At 56.1% G+C, this 18,414-nt stretch overlaps 1 protein-coding gene across 3 annotated transcripts in view; it reads left to right on the forward strand.

Moving 5' to 3' along the window:
- Positions 1-10,532: 10,532 nt before the first annotated feature.
- The window catches only part of GSG1L (GSG1 like), a 187,841-nt gene continuing 179,959 nt past the window's right edge, over positions 10,533-18,414 (forward strand). Inside the window, exon 1 of one of the 3 annotated variants that reach the window (XM_081132986.1) lies at positions 10,533-10,930. In XM_081132986.1, coding sequence (XP_080989112.1) covers positions 10,603-10,930 — 328 coding nt within the window. In that variant the 5' untranslated portion in view covers positions 10,533-10,602. The remainder of the gene's footprint in view (positions 10,931-18,414) is intronic. The other 2 variants (XM_081132984.1, XM_081132985.1) reach the window with 2 other exon arrangements.

An 18,414-nucleotide genomic window follows, 5' to 3' on the forward strand; every position in this document is an offset into this window, starting at 1 on the left:
CAGCACACAGCTGTGAGACGGCCAATGTGGGTGTGGATGATCTCACACTCTTCCAAGTGGCCCTATTCACTGGGCAGGGGCAGGGGAGGGGCTGGGTCCTTGTCACCTTCAGGCAGAGGGGGGAGGAAGGTGGCCATCAGGTACTTAGAAGGACAAAGCCACGCATGACTCCCCTTCTTGGTAGATGGAGGAGTGGCTAGGCACACACAACTGTGTTTGCTGGAGCAGCTGTCACTCGTGTGTGACCCAGGGAGCCCTTCTGCAATGACACCTTGGGAAAGTGGATATGGCTGCTGTGCCTGAGCTCTCAGGGGCTGGGGAGCACTTTGCATGCGCTTAGCAGGCTAGACAGCCCCTTCTGCAAACCCCCTCCTGCCTGCACCTCTCATTTCGCAGTTCCATCAGCATGAGCAACTGCGCGAGTGAGAAGGATTTGCTCTTAACGAGTCTGTCCCGAATCTCCTGATTTTCTTGGCGTTGATAAACTATATCCCTTCATAAAAGTTTCATGGCTCAATTTAGTGAAGGAGACATGTAATCCCGGCCCCTCCTACCCTGATCTCAAAGATAACTCTGGGTGCTGGTCTCAGGAACATCCTTGTGTTTGACCCAAGGGGTGTCTTTAGGGGCATTGTCCACCGAGATTGCCAGGGCTGCTGTGGGCAGAAGGAGCCCCCCACTGTCCAGGAAGGTCCCTGTCCCCCCGCCTCTGCCCTCTCGGGTTGGTCACCGGTCATTTGGGCTGTCCAGCATCCACTCTCCTGGGCCTGCCCTCAGCCCGTGGCGCATGGTTCGCAGACCTGCCTGCCAGCCCTTTGCAATACTCTCCTCCCACCCAAGGGTGGGGTGCAACCCCTCTGCTTAGGTCTGGAAGCGACTCCCTGTGAGCGCCAGGGCAGAGCTCAGGAGGCCCGCAGCTCCCACCTCGCCTTCTCAGGCCGAGCTGCCACCCCGCACAGGAGCCCATCCCTTGGGCGGAAGGGAGGGCTTGCGTGGGCAACTGAGGCACAGCACCGACCGCCAGGGGTGCCAGCGGAGTCGTCACGGACCCCTTAGCCCATGACTGGTGCCAGGAGAGAGGAGCAGAGCTGCCCACACTCCAGCGCTTGGAATCATGAGACGCCGTCGCTGCTGCTTTAAGCCATGGAGTTTTGCAAGGTTGTCACACAGCGAGAGGTAACGGCTGTCGTTGTGTCTCTGTCAGTCTCGGCCACGTGGGCCAGGGCTCACTCCCCCTGTTTTAATTCAATAGATTTCTTTTCTGGTCAAAAACTCCCAACACACAGAATGGGCTTGACCACAGGCCCCTTCCAGAGATGACGGCTGCCAGGCCACGGCGCCTGGGCCACTGGAATCGGAGCCGCACACCTGGGCTGAAGCCTCGCTCTGCCTTTGCTCTTGGGCAGGGCACCTCTCTCTCAGCCTGTTTTCTCATCTGTAAAATGGGGATATAAGGGCACCTGTCTCATAGGGCTGGCCATGTGTGTGAGCTCTGGGCACTCTGTATGACACTTAGTAGATATTCTTTCTCTTTGCTTTACTTGGGAGACTAAACCAATAAAAGGAGCGCCAGGTAGGGGTGTGTGTGTGTGTGTGTGTGTGTGTGTGTGTGTGTGAGCATCTACACTGGTTAAGACCGTGTGGTAAAGATAAGGGGCTCCAGAAGGTGTGTCTCGATCATAAGCCCGAGGATGGTCGGGCACCGGTGAGATTCGCGCCTTCCCACTGAACCCGGGCCCTCCCCTTCCATCAGTGTGGGACTCGGGTGCCGAAACCACAGGCCTAGACTCAAGTCGGCTAGAAGCTTAGTGTCTCCTGGGTGGCGGGGAAAGCTCTGGTTCCCAAGTTTGAGGGTCCCCATGTTTCCACACTGGTACCCCTATTGTCCCAGCAATAGCCTCCTCACTGGTAATATCACCTGTCACAGTTAAGGCAGTTCTGCCACTTCTGTGCCTCAGTTTCCTCATATGTCAGAGGACGAGACTCACACCTGCTTCATAGCGTTGTCTGGGGATGTAGTGAGCTAATACTCGTGCAACTGCTTGCACAGTGCCTGACGTGGGACTCATATTTTCTATTATCATATTTATTTTCTGTATTGTTACTGTTACAGACAAGGCCTTACACAGAAGACCCTTTAATGATATTCGCATGAGACGGGAGTGACCCTGAGAGTGGCTTAAAGCTGCTGTTCCTGATGATGTCTCCTGTTTTCCTTTTGTGAAAAAGGTAAGTGCCACATTCCATGACTTCTGGGGTGATGTGTGGCTGTCAGCTATTTGTCCCCCTGAAACAAAGCACCTAATCTGTTCCTTTAAGAGGAAAGTGATTTGTAAACAATGTGTGAGACGGTGATTGCTTTTGGGAAGAGCATTTTGAAAGCAGATGTTTGGAAGTATTTCCATTGTTATGAGCTTTTATTGCCAAAAAAGCAATGAAAGCGTGTTTTTCTTAAACTCTTCAAGTCTGCACACTTTAAGAACTTGAAAACAGAAAATTCCAACCAATTTCTGTATCTTCCAAAAGAAAACTTTGAGGCGGTTTTGAATCCACTTGTTAAAAATGCACAAATACCAATCCCCCGACTTGGTTGCAGGCCCGATGGAGGGACATCAGGAAAGATGCACACAGACAGTTGACCCTTGAACAACATGAGGTTAGGGGTGCTGGACCCCTGCGTAGTAAAAATCCACGTATAACTTTTTAAGAAATCTTCACTGGAGGATATATATTTTTTAATTGATTTTAGAGAGAGAGGAAGGGAGAGAGAGAGAGAAACATCCGTGTGAGAGAGAATCATCAATCGGTTGCCTCTGGTGTGAGCCCTGACCAGGGACTGAACCCACAAGCTAGGTATGTATCCTGGCTGGGAATCGGACCTGCGACCCTTTGGTGCACAGGACAACACTCCAACCAACTGAGCCACACTGGCCAGGGCCATGTATAACTTTTGACTCCCCCAAATTTCAGTTGTTCCTTGGGATCCACTAAGGATTGCTTCCAGGACGCCCCACGGATACCAAAATCCATGGATTCTCAAGCCCCCTATATAACATGGTGCAGATCAATGCATACAGTTGACTCTCTGCATTTGTGGACTCCCAACTGCAGATCCAAACAGTACAGGCACTTATTGAAAAAAATCCATGATAAGTAGGCCCTCACAGTTCAAACTCATGTCATTCAAGGATCAGCTGTATTACTCAAATGTCACCAAAAATAGTTCCCTCTTCTGTGAATGGCACTAAAATATGAGTATTGATATTTGGAAAGCACAGCCCATCAGGCACTTCTTCTGTTTGGATTTATAAATCTTTATATAAATCCAAATTTCAGCATTGTTTTCTACCCTAACAGATACTCAAATAAGCATACATAGAAGCAGATTCTTGAATCGTCCCCACACAGCATGTTAACCCATGCTTTTCAAAAAGAAAAAAATGTGCCCGGGCTGGTTTGCTCAGTGGTTAGAGTGTTGGCCGGCAGGCTGAGGGGTTCGGGTTTGATTCCGGTCAGGGCACGTACCTGGGGTGCAGGCTCCTGCCCCAGTCGGGGTGCATGCAGGAGGCAACCAATCGATGTGTCTCTCTCACATCGATGTCTCCCCACTCCCCCCCCCCCACTTTCTTTGAAAAGCAATAGAAAAAATATTCTTGGGTGAGGATTTTTAAAAAAGCATATACAATTGCATGGCTAGCAGTAAAAAAAATATATATTTTATTAAATGAAAGCTAAAAGGTCTGTTATACTGTTAGTAAATAAAATAAAACCATTTAAAAGTAGTGTTTATTTAATTTCATGTCCTTTAAAAATTTCTAGTTTTTATATATGCTTTATGTTTATATGTGTGTGTTATGTAATTTATAAATATTTATAACTAGCTGGAGACCTGTGCTCTTAATCACGCAAACGAGTCGCAGGCCCCTCTCCCTTAGATTTCTTCTCTGGCATTTTTATCTCCCTGGCGGGGTTGGGTGGGAGGGAGGGTGGGGAGGGGGCTCTCCCTGGTTCAGGGGAGCCAGGCCCGCAGCCCCGTCCTTGGCCCCTAGGGGGCAGCAAAGGGAAGCAAAACAACAGCTTGAAAACCAGCCCAAGAAGGGCTGCTGGAGGAGACCCCTTAAAATATCTGTTTCCCCCCCAGCCTTTCCCATCCTTCCTCCTCAGGACTGGAGTAAAACAAACCAGCTTCAGACCCTGGGGACAGAAATAAATCCCACTAAGTGCTGGGAACAAGGAGGGGAGTCAGTGACCTCCCCGCTCATTCGGAGCTGCGGGGCTTTCCCCTTGATTCACCTGAACTTGACAGAGACCCTGGGCCTTGCCTCTGACCCCCGCCCTGCTCACTTCTTGAGACTCGGTGTCTCCAGCTGAGCTGGTTAGAATTCCAAAAAGGCTCCAAATAAACAGTGACAGACTTGAGAAGTGACTCTTTGCATCCTGATGCCTTAGTGCCATCACCTACCTGTCGCCCAGAGGACGTCCAGCTGGTGTTGGGGACCAGCGTGAGGTCAGCTGGCCACCTGAGCCCTCTTGTCTCCTGCCTTGACCGTCAGAACCAAGGCTGGCTTACTGGTTACCACGTCGCTGCGGTTCCCGAGAATACTTTTGAGTGGATGGCCTGGGGCTTGCATGCTGGGGGTCTTGTTCTCTGTGAGCACAGTGGGGTATTTGGGGTCCTTCTCATAAGTCAGCAGGTTTCAGAGCCTGGCAGGGGCCTCGGCATGCCCTCCTAACACAGCTCTAAGACCCTTCACCTCCTATCCAGGTGGCTGCTGGCCCCCTGGGTGACCTTCTAGAAGCAGCCCTGGCCATGTCATGCTCCTGCTCCATAGCCGTCACTGGCTCCCCATCGCTGAGGGAGTAAGATCAGAGTGCCTGGGCCGGCATTCCAGGCCATGCAATAGGAGCTCTCTCCAAGCCCCCAGCACTGCAAGCTGCTCCCCCCACATGCTCTCCACTTCCAACAGCTGAGGTGCCGGCCGGCCATGGATAGAACCTCTCTCTCTAAACAGCTCCAGTTTCCCCATTTTCCTCATTGGCAAAACGGAGGCAGTGAACCTCCTGAGGGCTGAGAGTGACGGGATGGAAGACACGTGCGAAAAACTGCTCCTGCAGCCAGGATGCTCAGCACGTGCGATGTCTCCTATTTACAGATGAAAAAACTGAGGCTCCGAGAGAGAGGTTCAGCCCAGTTGTGGCAGAGCCAGGATTAAATGTCAGATCTTCCACCCTTAACCTGAGCCATCTAACTCTTCCCAGCTCAAGCACCCCTCCGCAGGGGGCCCTGGTCGCCCCCTCTCCGTCCAGCGTCCTTTCCTCCACTGCATATGCCACCGTCTGCAATTCCCCGAGTCGAGTGGCTGTCTCCTGGTTTATTATCAGCTCCTCTAGCGCTGAAGCCCCTGAAGGCGCGGGCTCGGTTTGTCTGGGTCACCCAGGGCCTGCCACAGCCGGGCGTGGATTCTCCTTGAATAGCTGGAGGAGCTGAGGCAGTTTCAAAGAGCATGTGGAGGTAATGAAGCTGGGTCCCTTCTCTGGAGAAGCCACCCCAGCACTTCTTTGATTGCAGCTCCAGGGTCCCTTCCTCCTCCGGGAAACTGGCCCCGAGCAGCAAGCAGCCTCCAGACACCAGCACCTCGAGGCTGGCTTCCACCCAAACCCGGGAGTAAAGTGGGTGTTAGGGGTTAATGTTTGAAAAACTTTGCTGATAGAGACTGGCTAATCCCCGGCTAGGGTTAGGGAGGGCCTAAGACAGGGATGCTTTCCCAAGCTCCATTTTGAAGGTTTAGGGAACAGCAAGTGACTTGGAGGCCCAGAAGCCAGCGCATGTCTTTGTAGCAGCCAGTTCCAAGTCGAAAGTGAAATGCATGTGGGTCATATTTTTTCAAAGCATATTCATATTTCCTGAAAAGTTTGAATTTCATTATTAATAGCAATACTTTTTCTGGTAAATTTTGTTGACTATAAAAACCGCATGATTCCCAACGGTACAGCTCAATGAGTTTTCCTAAACTGAAGGTGACCTTGAAGTTCCCAGCAGGCCCTCCCACCACCACCCCACCTCACCGGTGTAACATCACCCTGACTTTTAGCACCATACATCGGTTTTATCAAAAACTATTTGGGCTTTGACTCCAGGTTCTCAGATTCAAATGCCCCCAGGGCCTGACATGGATCTGTAATGATGGGAGGGCCCCCAGGGACTGTGGTCCCTAATGCCCCTAGTACAGGGACATCTGCCAGTGATTGCCAGGCAGTAACGCAGGCCCAGTGTTGGCAGCTAATCTGATCTTGCGAGAGGAGCTAGAAGTCTAGATTTTTATGTGAAATCTCATGATTATTGAACGTTGGCAACTCATACAAATTTAAAACATGGTGGAGGCCAACTCCATCCAGGCCAAAGAAAAACTGCTCATAGGCCAAAAGGGCTACAGGCTGCCAGAGGGGTGACCTGGAGAGGCCCCCAGGCCTGTGAGGGAGACAGGTGTGAACACAGACATCACGGCTGAGAGGAGGGGTGGGTGGGTGGATGGGGAGCTCTCCAGTGGAGAGTGTTTAAATAGCACTTTGAGGGACACACAAGCTAGGCAGAGCAAAGGCACTCCAGGCGGAGGGAGGGGCAGGTGGAAGCCTGGAGGTCCCGTCTGAGCAAGGGGCGGTCAGGAGTGCAGTGTGGTTTGGGTGGCGGTGGTGGTAGTGGGAGGGGTGGGCAAAGGGGCTGCAGGTGTGGCAGAGCCAGTCTAGTAGGACCTGGAGTCACATTTAGACTTGGCCTGAGGGCAGGCGATGGGGAGTGCGAAGAGGAGGGTAAACAGAGGCGTTGGTCTCTCTGGTCCCAAGTGCAGGGGAGGAATGCAGGGGAGGACAGGCTGGGGAATTGCGGGAGACGGGAGGCCTTGGCCTATGACACTGACTAAAGAGAAGGAAACCAGTGTGTGGGCCCACCTTTCGGGCCTCCTAAACAAATCCCACCCCCACCAACCCCCAGCAAAGACTCTTCTCTACCAAACCTGAGTCAGGCCCTGACCCTGGGCTACGTCCTTGGTCCACTTGGTCCAGTTTTAGCAAGAATTACACTGTGTCATTTTAGTGAGAGTCCCTTGACCTTGAAAGCCAATCAGATTCCTCATCTCCCACCTTTCAATGTTGGACCCCCTGGGCTGCTGTCAGCAGGAGTCCTGTCAGGTGGGTTTAGCCAGAGGCCCCTCACCTGTGATGTTTCCTCCTGATGGTTTTCCATCCGCTGTCCCCACCCTGCTCCTCGGCTGTAAATCCCCTTGCGCCTGTCCTCAGAGTTGATCCCACCTCTCTCCCCTAGGGCAAAATTCCATGCAGAGGTACTCTGACCCAAGTCTACTTCCTGTCTTTAACAAGTGTCATGAATAATTTTTCTTTAACACCTGTCTACACCCAAGGTTCCTCCAACTATATGGCTAATGAGTCTGGATTCATTAGTTTGGATACATAGAGTGGCTCCCTCCAGTGGCTTAATTTCCAGCCCTGTCCTTATCTTGGGCTGGAGATTATCAGTCAGAACGTCTGGTCCTCCCTGCACCACCAGAGCTGTTCCTCCAAGGCCTTCTGGCTTAGCAAATGGCAGCTTTGTCCTTGCAGGAGCTCCTGCCAAACACGTCAAGGTCGTCTTCCACACCCTGGGTTTGATCCTTGAACAAACCCTGCTGGATCTGCCTTTAAAATTGACCCAGAGCCTCCGCTGCCACTGTCATCCCTCTGGTCTGAGCAGCTGGAGTTACTTGCCCAATTCACTCAATAGCCCTTGGCTTGTCTCTATGTCTCCACCTTCTTGACCTAGCAGCTAGAGTGGTCCGGGTATACCCTATATCAGATCCTGTCTCCCTCTGCTCACAGCCTCCCAGGCTTCCACCCCACTAAGAGTAAATGCCAGAATTCCTTGGTAATGGCCATCATCTGCCCCCCTACCTCTCCAATCTCATGTTCTGCTACTCTCCCACTGCCCACTGCTCTCAATTATCCCCTACCTCAGGGCCTTTGCACTGGCTGCTCCCTCTTCCTGGAAGCTCCTTTCCTGGGATATCCCTATGGCTTGCTCCTACCCTCCTTCAAGTCTTCGCTCCAGTGTCATCTTCTCTCTGAGGTCTCCTTGAAATCTGACTTAAAATCACAAACTGCTATCCACCTCCCTGCTTTATTTTTCTCCCAGGCTCTTAACACCTTTATACTCTACAATGTTCTTATTAATGTTGTTTGTGTTCTTGTTTCTCCCCAGTGCTGTGCCAAGCATCCAGTGGGTGCATCAATGAATGGAAAAGTGTCTTAGGTGGAAATTTCAATCCTCTCTCTATCTTCCTCTGGGTATTTTTTGAGAGAGTGTGGCCCTGGGACATATTTCACTTGGGCTTTGGACACACAGGACAGGGCTCCCAGCTTGTGGGTCCTGCCCATGTTCATACCAACCACTATCTCAAGCCCACACCTGAGAGACTGGTTTTCAAATACTTATATTCCTATGGAAAATATTGCATGTCTGTTTAAAAGTGTTACTGTAGCCTGGCCAGCATGGCTCAGCAGTTGAGCATAGACCTATGATCCCGATTGGGGTTCGATTCCTGGTCAGGGCACATGCCCTGGTTGTGGGCTCCATCCCCAGTAGTGGGTGGGCAGGAGGCAGCCAATCAGTGACTCTCATCACTGAAGTTTCTCTCTCTCTCTCCCTCTCCCTTCCTCTCTCTGAAATCAATAAAGACATATTAAAAAATAAAATAAAAGTGTTACTGAATTCCTTGTAGCTGTTTGGGCATAATATATTTTCTCTGTCAACCAATACTCTTGCCACCGTTAATGCATGAAGGTCCTCCTTCTCAAAATAGTTGGGAACGCCTTGCCTAGGGCTAGAAAAAGGACCTAATAAACAAGTCTGGAGACCCCTGGCCACCCTTCATACGGTTCCTGCCAGGCACATGGCCCACAATTACTCTCACCTACCCCCAGGCAGTGTAGCTGACAGGGAACGCAGGCTCACCCACCAGAGTGAGGCAATACACAGTCCCTTAACCTTGAGTTCTACAAGCCTGCCACTGCACAAGCTGCGGCTTCTTGGAGCAGTTCTCAGCTTGGGCAGAATTCAAATGGGCTCTTGCAATCAACATGCAATTAATTGCTGACACCCCGGGCATCCTGGCAGCAGGTGCCCTGCAGTGTGCAGGCAGTTCAGGGAACATGGCCTGTTAGAGCAGAGGTGTGGATGGGGCACTCGCAGTTAGGCAATCCTGCTTTACATTAGAGATCTGAAAAGGCTTGTGCAAATCTGGTCAACTGCTCCTGGTTCATATGTTAATAACTAGCATTTATTGAGCGCCTACTATGTGCCAAATGCTTTTTACAGGCAAGATCCCATTTCAACAGCAAGATCCTCCCTTTTATAGATACGTCAGTTGAGGCTCAAAGAAGTTAAGTGACTTGTTCAAAGCCCCACTGCTGGTCAAGCCCCAGATTTGCCTGATCCCAAAGTCAGTATTCTTGACCATTTCGACCCCACTCCAACACCGGGTTGGGCGCCTCTGTGGGACATCTGCCTGGTAACCACAACTCTGTGTGCCCGATGGGCCCTCCTGAGGTCATGCTGCTCAGGATCTCCCGTGGGGCTGGCCTGTGTGGGGAAGCCCCATTCAGCGTGCCCTACCCTTGGTATCTTGTGTGCGGGACTTCTGTGCCATCCTTCCTGCTGTTCCACGCAGGGTAGGAAACCCAGGTGGCTGCAGCTCCATCCTGCCAGAGGAGCCCTTCCTCTTGGTTTACACATCTCGAGCCCTCCTGGGCACCCCTCAGGGGAAGCGCAAGCTCTCAGACTCTACAACGTTGCCTTCCTGGCGGCACAGCCCTCCTGACCGGTCCTGCAACTCGAGGACCAGCACAAGGCATCCTTCCAGGGGGTCCTGCAGCTCTCTGGCTGTGGGAAGCCCCGCAAACTGCAGCTCAGACCCTTTGGGTCTCCTCCCTGAAGGGGGTCCTGCTGCTGCATATCCCTTGCGGGGAGCCCCAGCAGGCTCTGCCCTTGTCTCCCGTGGGCAGGGCCTTCCTAGGTCTTGCGAAGGGTGACCCCTCCCGGCCGGTTTTGCTGCCCCGCGTGCCCCGTGGGAAGCCTCTTTCTCCGAGAGCGCCTGGCCTGGCCCTCTCCTTGCTTCTCAGACCCTCCGCTCCGGGGCGGGTCGCCTTCGGGGGGCGGGGAGGGGGCGTCCCCGCTCGCCGGCTCCCCCGCCCGCGCCCGGCTTGGGGCGCTCCCCCTCCCCGCGAGGGCGGGCGCTGGAACAGTGTCGCCAGCCGCCTGCAGGTGTCTCCCCACGGAGGGGCGCGCGTTCCTGCGCCGCGCCGCTGCCAGGCACCAGCGACTCCTCGCTGAGGTGCACTCACGCTCCGGGCTTCGGGCGCGCCGGAGCCGCTCCGCCGCCGCCCGCGCCCCCCGCGCCCCAGCGCCGCGCCCCCACCGGGGGGCCATGGGCCCGCGCCGCGTCCGCCGCCGCCGATCGCAGGCGCCCGAGCCCCGGGGCGCGGCGGGCAGCGGCCGCTGACGCGGGGCGCCGGCTGCCAACTTCGCGCGCGGAGCTCCCGGGCGGCGCGGGCGGCATGAAGACCAGCCGCCGCGGCCGAGCGCTCGTGGCCGTGGCCCTGAACCTGCTGGCGCTGCTCTTCGCCACCACCGCCTTCCTCACCACGCACTGGTGCCAGGGCACGCAGCGGGTGCCCAAGCCCGGCTGCGGCCAGGGCGGGCGCGCCAACTGCCCCAACTCGGGCGCCAACGCCACGGCCAACGGCACCGCCGCCCCCGCGGCCGCCGGGAACGGCCCCCCTGGCGGCGAGCTCTACAGCTGGGAGACCGGCGACGACCGCTTCCTCTTCAGGAATTTCCACACCGGCATCTGGTACTCGTGCGAGGAGGAGCTCGGCGGGCTCGGTGAGTGCGCGGCGCCCGCGGGCTCGGCTCCGGCCCCCGGCCCCGGCCGCGCGGCCCCGGAGGCGCGGGTCCCCGGCTCGCTCCCCGCGCCCGCGGGCGACGGACCCGCACCGCCGGCGCCGGCGCTCCGCGGGCTGGGCCCCGGGTCCCCGCGGGGAAGGCGCGTCGGGCGGGTCACGGGGTCGCACGTTAGGCGTTCGGGACGCTCCTCCGTTCCGGGGTTTGGGGCCGAGCTCCTGAGGCTCCCGAGCGCCGGGCGGCTTTGGGGACATTGCCGCGCCCTAGGGAGGCGCGTCTCCCGGGCGCCCACCCCAGCCGCGGTCGCAGGGGCGCGGGCTCCTTTCCGCGCCAGAACTCCTCGCCAGGCTCGCCCCGCCCCCTCTCCCCGGCGGGCGCGGCGCCCCCCCGTCCCGCGGGGGGAGGGGTGCGGGGACTGGCGGGAGCCGCCTCCCGCCGCGGATCACAGAGCGGGCCGCCGCGGGAGTCGCCCTCCTACCCCGTCCCCAGCCTGCACTAAACAGCTCCCGGACGGGGCCTGGGAAGCTGGGGGGCGGGGAGTGGGGAGCGGGGCCGCCGGCGGGCCCCGCCGGGAGCGGATGCGGCGGGAGGGAAGGAAGGCCAGGTGAGAAAGCGAGACAGCGGGGGGCTCCGGTCACAGCTGGGGGGTGCGGGACTTTTTAGAAGGCGGATCTAACGGCTCCCGTCGCCTCACCCGGCTGCTGTGCGGCGGAGGCGCAGCCGGGCCGGAGCGAGCGCCCGGGCGGGCGGCGGGGCCCGGGGCGCGGCGGGGGGCCAGGTGCCCGCGCCCCGCGCCCCGCCCGGCGCCTCGGGGTCCAGGTGCGGGGACGCCCTGGACTGAGCTGACCTCCTTCCCCTCGCAAGGTTAAAACTGCCCCTTGCATGCGCGGCTCTTCGGTGCGGACACGGTGCCACACGTGCGCTCGGATGTGGGTGCATTGGGGCAGGTCCAGTAGTTTGTCCTGCATAAGCCATCGGCCTCAATGGTTTAAAGGTCAGAGGGGAGAAAGTGTCGTGAACCCCAGGAGGCTGCCCCCTCTGCCCGGAATCCCCTTCCCCAGTCTTCCCTGGGTGGCTCCTCAGCTCCAGTGGGACTTCCTGGCCTGCCCCAGACGCAGGGTCCCCTCTCCCAATCTCCCTTTGGAGACAGGGACTCCCCGTCTTTGTACCTCATCACCGCCTCTGTCTCCCTCCTCACACTTGGCACACTTTGGCATTTTGGGGGGTCTGCCTTTGGTCACTAACTTCTAGCCCCCTGTCCCTACAGGGTGCCCCACTGTGCATAGCAGTGTCTGGGGCATAGTAGTTCTTAGTACCTGTTTGCAGGATACTGTTGGATGAGGCCATGGGGTGATGAACCCGAGGTCTGCTGAGGTGCTGCCGGCTCTGTCTCGCCCTTGGGGGTGCTCCCTGCTGGCTGTTTGCCAAAGACATTCGGTGGTTAGGTAGGGTCCTGCCCCTCACCAGTTTCACCCCGTCAGACTCACTTCTGGTGTGCACTCACGTCTTGAATTTTTTTCTTTGGGGTGTAATAAAAGAAATTAACCTCAAAAGGCATCCCTGCTTTCCACTGAGCCCAACCCTAACCTCTCCCTCGGTGGCCACCGACGACGTAATGCCTCATCCTCGCCTGTAATCTTTGTGGTCCACGGCCCCGCACCTCTTTCTCCGAGATCAGGGTGATGTTTGCAAGGTTCCGGAGGCCCGTCCCGGACCCATCTCCTCCACAACCCACCAGCTTCTCCTTTGTGGAGAGAGGGACGCCTTGCTCCTTCCCTTACATGCGACGCTGTGTATCTGGCAGCAGAGTTGTCCTGCCTCTGCCTCCATGGAGTGTCCTGGTCCTCGCTGGCCAGCGGAGCCTCATAATTGTTTTGAGGTCTCTCCTGGCCTCTCCCTGATGGTGACAGTTCAAACTCTTGCAGTCATTTCCCTGTCGCTCATCCATGTAGCTTATCTTAGGGCTTGAAACACATTTAAAAACAGTGTTAACTTCTATTAATTGAGCCCCTGATGTGCCCCAGGCACTGTGACAACTACTCAGCCTGCCAGATCGTGTTGAATCCTTGCCAATACCTGTGAGGCGGGCACATCTGTGGTGCCCATTTTTCAGATGAGGAAGTTGAGGCTCAGAGAGGTTTGTGTCCAGGCCTCACAGCTGGCTGGGTGTGGTGGTGAGGGAAGAGAATGGTGCAGTTGGGGGTCGGAGAAGGAGGTGATGTGGTGGGTTCAGCGTAAGACCCTCACTCCTGGGCCTCTGTTAGTAAACACATGGATGGTTAGTTTGTTGGGCAAATAAAACAAACTCAGCGTGTTTTCTTTTCTCTTGATCGCTGTTGGCTAGAGATCACCCCTCCCAGAAAATCACAATTTTCCTTCCTAAGAGCCTGGAAAATAGTTATCAGCCTGTCAGTGCTGGGGAGAAATTTGGGAGGCCTGAGCCAGCTTGGATGGCTTCCCGGCTCATCCCACAGTGCCCAGATCCTGCCCTTCCACTGCCGTGGTCCTGAAGGGGTGTGAGGAAGTACCTGGCCCCCAACTTTTGTTGCTATGACAACCTTTCTTCTGGGTTCTGTGACCAGTTTTTAATTTATCTTTTTTCAAAGAGGAAAAAACTGCCCCAGCACCCCTCCCCTGCAATCCTGCCCTTCCCTCCCCCAGCCCCTGAGTACATTGAGGATCAACTTCCTTCCCTCCTGCCCATGAAACTACAAGGAATTTTACCTTCACCAAAATGAAAACACTAACCACGAAATCCCAGCCTCTCCGTGAGAAGCAGCTGCTAAATGTTCCTTCCTCTCAAACGCCTGTTCGGTTATTTCTTTCTGTGCTCAGAGAAAACTCTCCCCACTCTGGGCGGCCACAGGGGAATCTAATGAGCCCTTTCCCCACTAAAACCCACAGCGCTCACAAAGAAGACCGCAGCCTGCCCTGAAGGACACAATTGCACCAGGCCCCGCACAAAGGAGCCTCTTCTCCTTCCTCCAAGAAGGAGCATCAGCCTCCTTCCGCAGAACAGAAGGAGAGGGAATGTGGCCTCCACACGGGATTCCAGCCCTTCGTGCAGGTTGCATTTTTCTCTGACTTGGATGCTCGAAGGGCTGAGCGGGTGCAGCCGCAGGCAGCCTCGCAGCCTCGCAGTCCCGGGTGCGGGTGCGCAGCAGAGGAAGGGCCTGGGGGGGACGGTGGTGGGAGATGGGGTGGCTGGAGGGCAGGGTGCTAACTGGGAGCACAGGTGAGGCTGGACTTGATCCTGAGGAAGTGGTGACTGGGGAATGGATGGGGGCCGCTCAAGGAGGACTTTGGAGGATGGCTGGAGGGAGGCGGGGTTGGGTGGCCAGGGAGAGCCCTGGAGGAAGCAGGAGCGGCTGCTGGGTGCTCTGACTTGCCTCTAGGCCACTCTTCCCTGTAATGGGGCAGCAGTGCCCGTTCTCTCCAGTGAAGGATGGGCTTTTCTCGAGTGCAAGGCCAGGCTCTGCCTCTTTCTGGCAGTGTGGTTTGGAGCCTCAGTTTGCTCTCCTGTAGAATGGGGGTCAGAGCAGTGTGCTTTTGTCCAGGGGTGAGGGTCAGTGGAACAGTGCAGGGCAAGTGCCGAGCCCCTCCTGGGTGTGTGAATGCCTGGCCACCTTCCTGCTGCCCCGTCTGGCCACTCACATCTCCTGTGCACTTCTGTGGCGCCCGGCAGGCGGCCCCCCAGCTTTGGCCATCGCCTCCCTCAGTCTCCTCTCCACCCGGGATCAGAGCCGTCATCAGGTCCTGTTCTTCCTTTGCGCAGCCCCTCCAACAGCCTCCTCTTAGCGTCAAAGCCATGGCCTCCCTGCCTGAAGGCGGCGCTCAGCCCCTCCCTCCCTCTCCTTCTCTACCCCCGGCCCCCACCCTGTGGCCACGGACTCCTGCCACATTGGCCCCCGACCAGGCATACTGGCCTCAGGGCCTTTGCACTGCCTAGAATACTCTTCCCTCAGATGGCCACAAGACTATTTCCAGAAACTTCAAGTCAGTGCTGAGCTCTCTCCAGGCACCGGAATCAAAATTGATCTCCGCACGCATTTCCTGCTTGACTCTTCTTCTAGCCCTTGCCATGGCGGACTTTACCTTCAAGCTCCTTGTCAGTTTTGTATTGTCCATCAGCTCCGTGAAGGTGGGGTTGAGTTTATCTGCATTGTTCCTGCTGGCTCCCCAGTGCTCCCACTGGCACACAGTAGGTGCTTAGTCAACACTTGTTGAAGGAATGTTGCTCGGCGTTATGACTGTATCCAGTTCTTTCCCTGGCTCTAAGTGTCTTCTTAGGACACAGTGAGTCAGGGGGCTGTCCAGAGACTCCTCCCCATCCACTGAGGCACCCAAGTGAGTGTCGAGCGGGGCCATTCCCACTCAGGAGGAGACAGCCCCCAGCTGAGCCCCCCCACCCTTTTTGTCCCTCTTTTCTTTTCAGAAAAACCCATCTTTTCTGCCCACTGCCTTAAATCATATATTTACATTTTCACGAGTATGGGAACACATGATGGCCCCAACCAGGACACTGTAGTGCTTTGGAGTGTGTTGGTATAATGTCAGGTGGGCTTTGATGGGCTGCTTGCTAGGTGCATCTGATGGGTGAAGATTCCGACTTTGAAAGGCGTGGCTCTAAGCCCTTGATAAGCGTTACCTCCTTCCATCCCAACAGCCCTGTGGGAAAGTGCCATGGTTATGCTCATTTTCCAGCTGAGGAAACGAGGCACAGAGAGGTGAAGGGACTTGCCCAAGGTCACACAGCTACCAAGTGGCAGCGCTGGCTCCAGAGCTCTGAGCCTGCTGTGCTGCACCCCACCCTACCGACCCAATTCATTCCGGTCCCCGCTCCCCCAACAGGCCGCGTTGAAGAGCACTCCACCAGGAGTTATGGGCCCCAGGTTCGAGTCCAGGCTCCAACTCCAACGTGCTGAGCGACTCCCTCTCACTCTGGTCTTTTTTCCCCTGTGTGTAAAATGAGGGTTTGGTGGTTTTCTGACTGGATGATGGAGGTGGCAGAACACCCATGATTGCAGGCATCACAGGGCTCATGCCACACTCTCCTGCTGTGTGGCACTGGTAGGGGCTTGCCCTCTCTGAGCCCCACTCTCTTTGCCTGGGACGATAACATCTGCCTCATGATGGCGCCATTAGGGTTAAAGCAGATGATGCAGTCACAGGGCAGGTGCTGGATACGTGGTGCTCCCTGAGATCTGACCCTGTGTCAGAGGCTGCCGACCTGTGGCCCACGGGTCCGGTGGGAACTCTCTGTGTTGTTTGGCCCTGCAGTGTTTACAGTGTGTTTGAATAAGTTGCCAACATTTGAAAATTGTCACACTTCACAGAAACATTCGGATTGACTGTTTTTCTCAAAAGCCTGGCAGATCTGTCTGTTCCCATGGGAGCAGCAGCTGCCCCTGCCCGAGTCCACAGCCCGCCCTCGCTCGTCCCACCTCCTCACTGTTGACATGACTGGCCACCCCCAGGTGCTCAGGCTCCAGGCCGGGAGTCAGATCACTCCCCTCCTCTCCTCAGCCGCCTCTCCGCCTCCAGCACTTCCCCTCCCACCTCTTCCCCTCATCAGTCTAATTGTTGTCTCACCCCCGACACATCACACTCATTTAGCCCCTTTATTACTCTCTCGGGGGCCGGGATGCTGGCCCGTGGGGCAGGACTTGGTCCATTTCACTTAATGCCGCATCCGGAACCCGGTGAGCAGCACTTAGCAAGGGTTCAGTGACTAGATGTTAACTGCGTCTGGGATTCTAAGAATTTCCCAGGCCTTCTGTGTGTGGATCGGCTCAGTGCCCGCCATCCTCGTGGACTCGTCAGAGGGTCTTTCTCCCCTCCTCGCTCTCCTGTTCCACCCCCCCGGAAGGGTGTTCAGGGGGACACTGTGAGGAGCTGAAGGGGTGCACTGTGGTCATCCCTCTGCTTAAGCTCTGGGGTACCGGACTCAGAACCATCTTGCAGGGGTGCTGTGACCTCTGTGCTGCCTGTGGTGGTGGTTAAACTCTTCTTTGGTCCCAAGTGACAGAGCAGACTTGAGCCCAAATGAGAATAAAGGGGAGTTGGTTAGGGGGATGCTGCCCACAGGGTCCAGGCAAAGGTGAATCACCTGCCTCGGAGGCCAGAGCCGGGCCACTTGGGCTCCTGGAGGCAGGGTTGACGGCCGTCCCTCAGGTCTAGAGCCACCAACTAAAATACTGCAGGGGCCAGACAGGGAGCCTAAGAGGGTGCCGTAAAGGGAGAGGGGGAGGGGGCTGTTCTCTCAGCCTGGGGGCCCAGGTGGGACCAAGCTCATTTTGTGAAAACTCCAGGTTTTTATATGAAATCTCTTGATGGTTAAAATTTGTCAACTAATTCAATTAAAAGTAAGAAGCCTGCTCTGCTCTGCAGGCCAAAAGCGAACACTTCCGAGGGGCAAGCAGACCCTCGTCCGGCCAGTTTGCAGCTTCTGGGTCAGAGCCCTGCTGGTAACACGATTAATTCCCAGCCCCCAGTTTCCATGCCTGTTGGTTTGAGGTCTTGCGAGAGGATCTGGACGGCGTGCAGATGGCCGTGGCGGGGGTCTGCTGCGTTCTGGGAATGGGGGTGGAGGGTTGTGTAACCAGTCCCGTGGTGAGGGGAGCAGAACTTTGTTGAGCCAGGGGAATGGATCGGGACTTGGGCAGACATCCCAGAAGGGTCCGACCGACCCTGTTAGCCGGGACACCAGGACCCATGCAAATAAGAGAAACTCCCTTGAAGTGGGCTTAAGCAAAAAGGGGATTTATGGTCCCCCCTAATGGGAAGTCTGGTAGGAGAAGTCGGGGTTGTGGTGCGGCTGCATGGAGCAGGGTTGGGAGTTTGTTCCTTCCCAGCACTCGGCTCTGCCTTCCTCGGGAGCAGCTCCATGCCCAGAGCACTGTGCCGGCGGCTGTCCCTCGAAGCTTTGCACTTACCTCCTGCTCTTCTAGTAACTTTCAGTAGAAAAGGGGGACCCTCCTCCCCAAGGTTCCGACAAAAGTTCCAGAACTCGTTCTCATTGGACTGACTCAGATTATGTCCCCACCTTGAACCAATCAGTGTTGCCAATGGGGATGAATTGTGTTCATCGGCCAGCCTGGTCACCCGCCTGCCGCTGGGACAGGGGAGGAGGGCAGCTCCACCTAAGCCACGTGTCCTGAGAGTGGAGGCGGGTCTACCAGTTAGCTCTTGCCACAGCAATGCTGTGCAGCAACGACTCAAACCCTCGGTGGCACACAGCTGCATATATTTACTCAGCTCAAGAGTCTGTGGGTCACCGAGGAAGGTTGCTCTGGGCAGGGCCACTCACATGCGTGATGGTTGCTGGCTGTTGGCTACAGTGACGGAGGCCTCTGGGCCATGTGCCTCTTACCCTCCGATAGGCTAGCCCGGGCACATTCCACGTAGTGTCAGAGATGTGACAGCCAGGGCAAGCCCAACTGCGCAGGCACTTTTCAGGCCTCTGC

The sequence above is a fragment of the Miniopterus schreibersii genome (genome assembly GCF_964146895.1).
Source record: "Miniopterus schreibersii genome assembly, chromosome: 3".
Classification (NCBI taxonomy): Eukaryota; Metazoa; Chordata; class Mammalia; order Chiroptera; family Miniopteridae; genus Miniopterus; species Miniopterus schreibersii.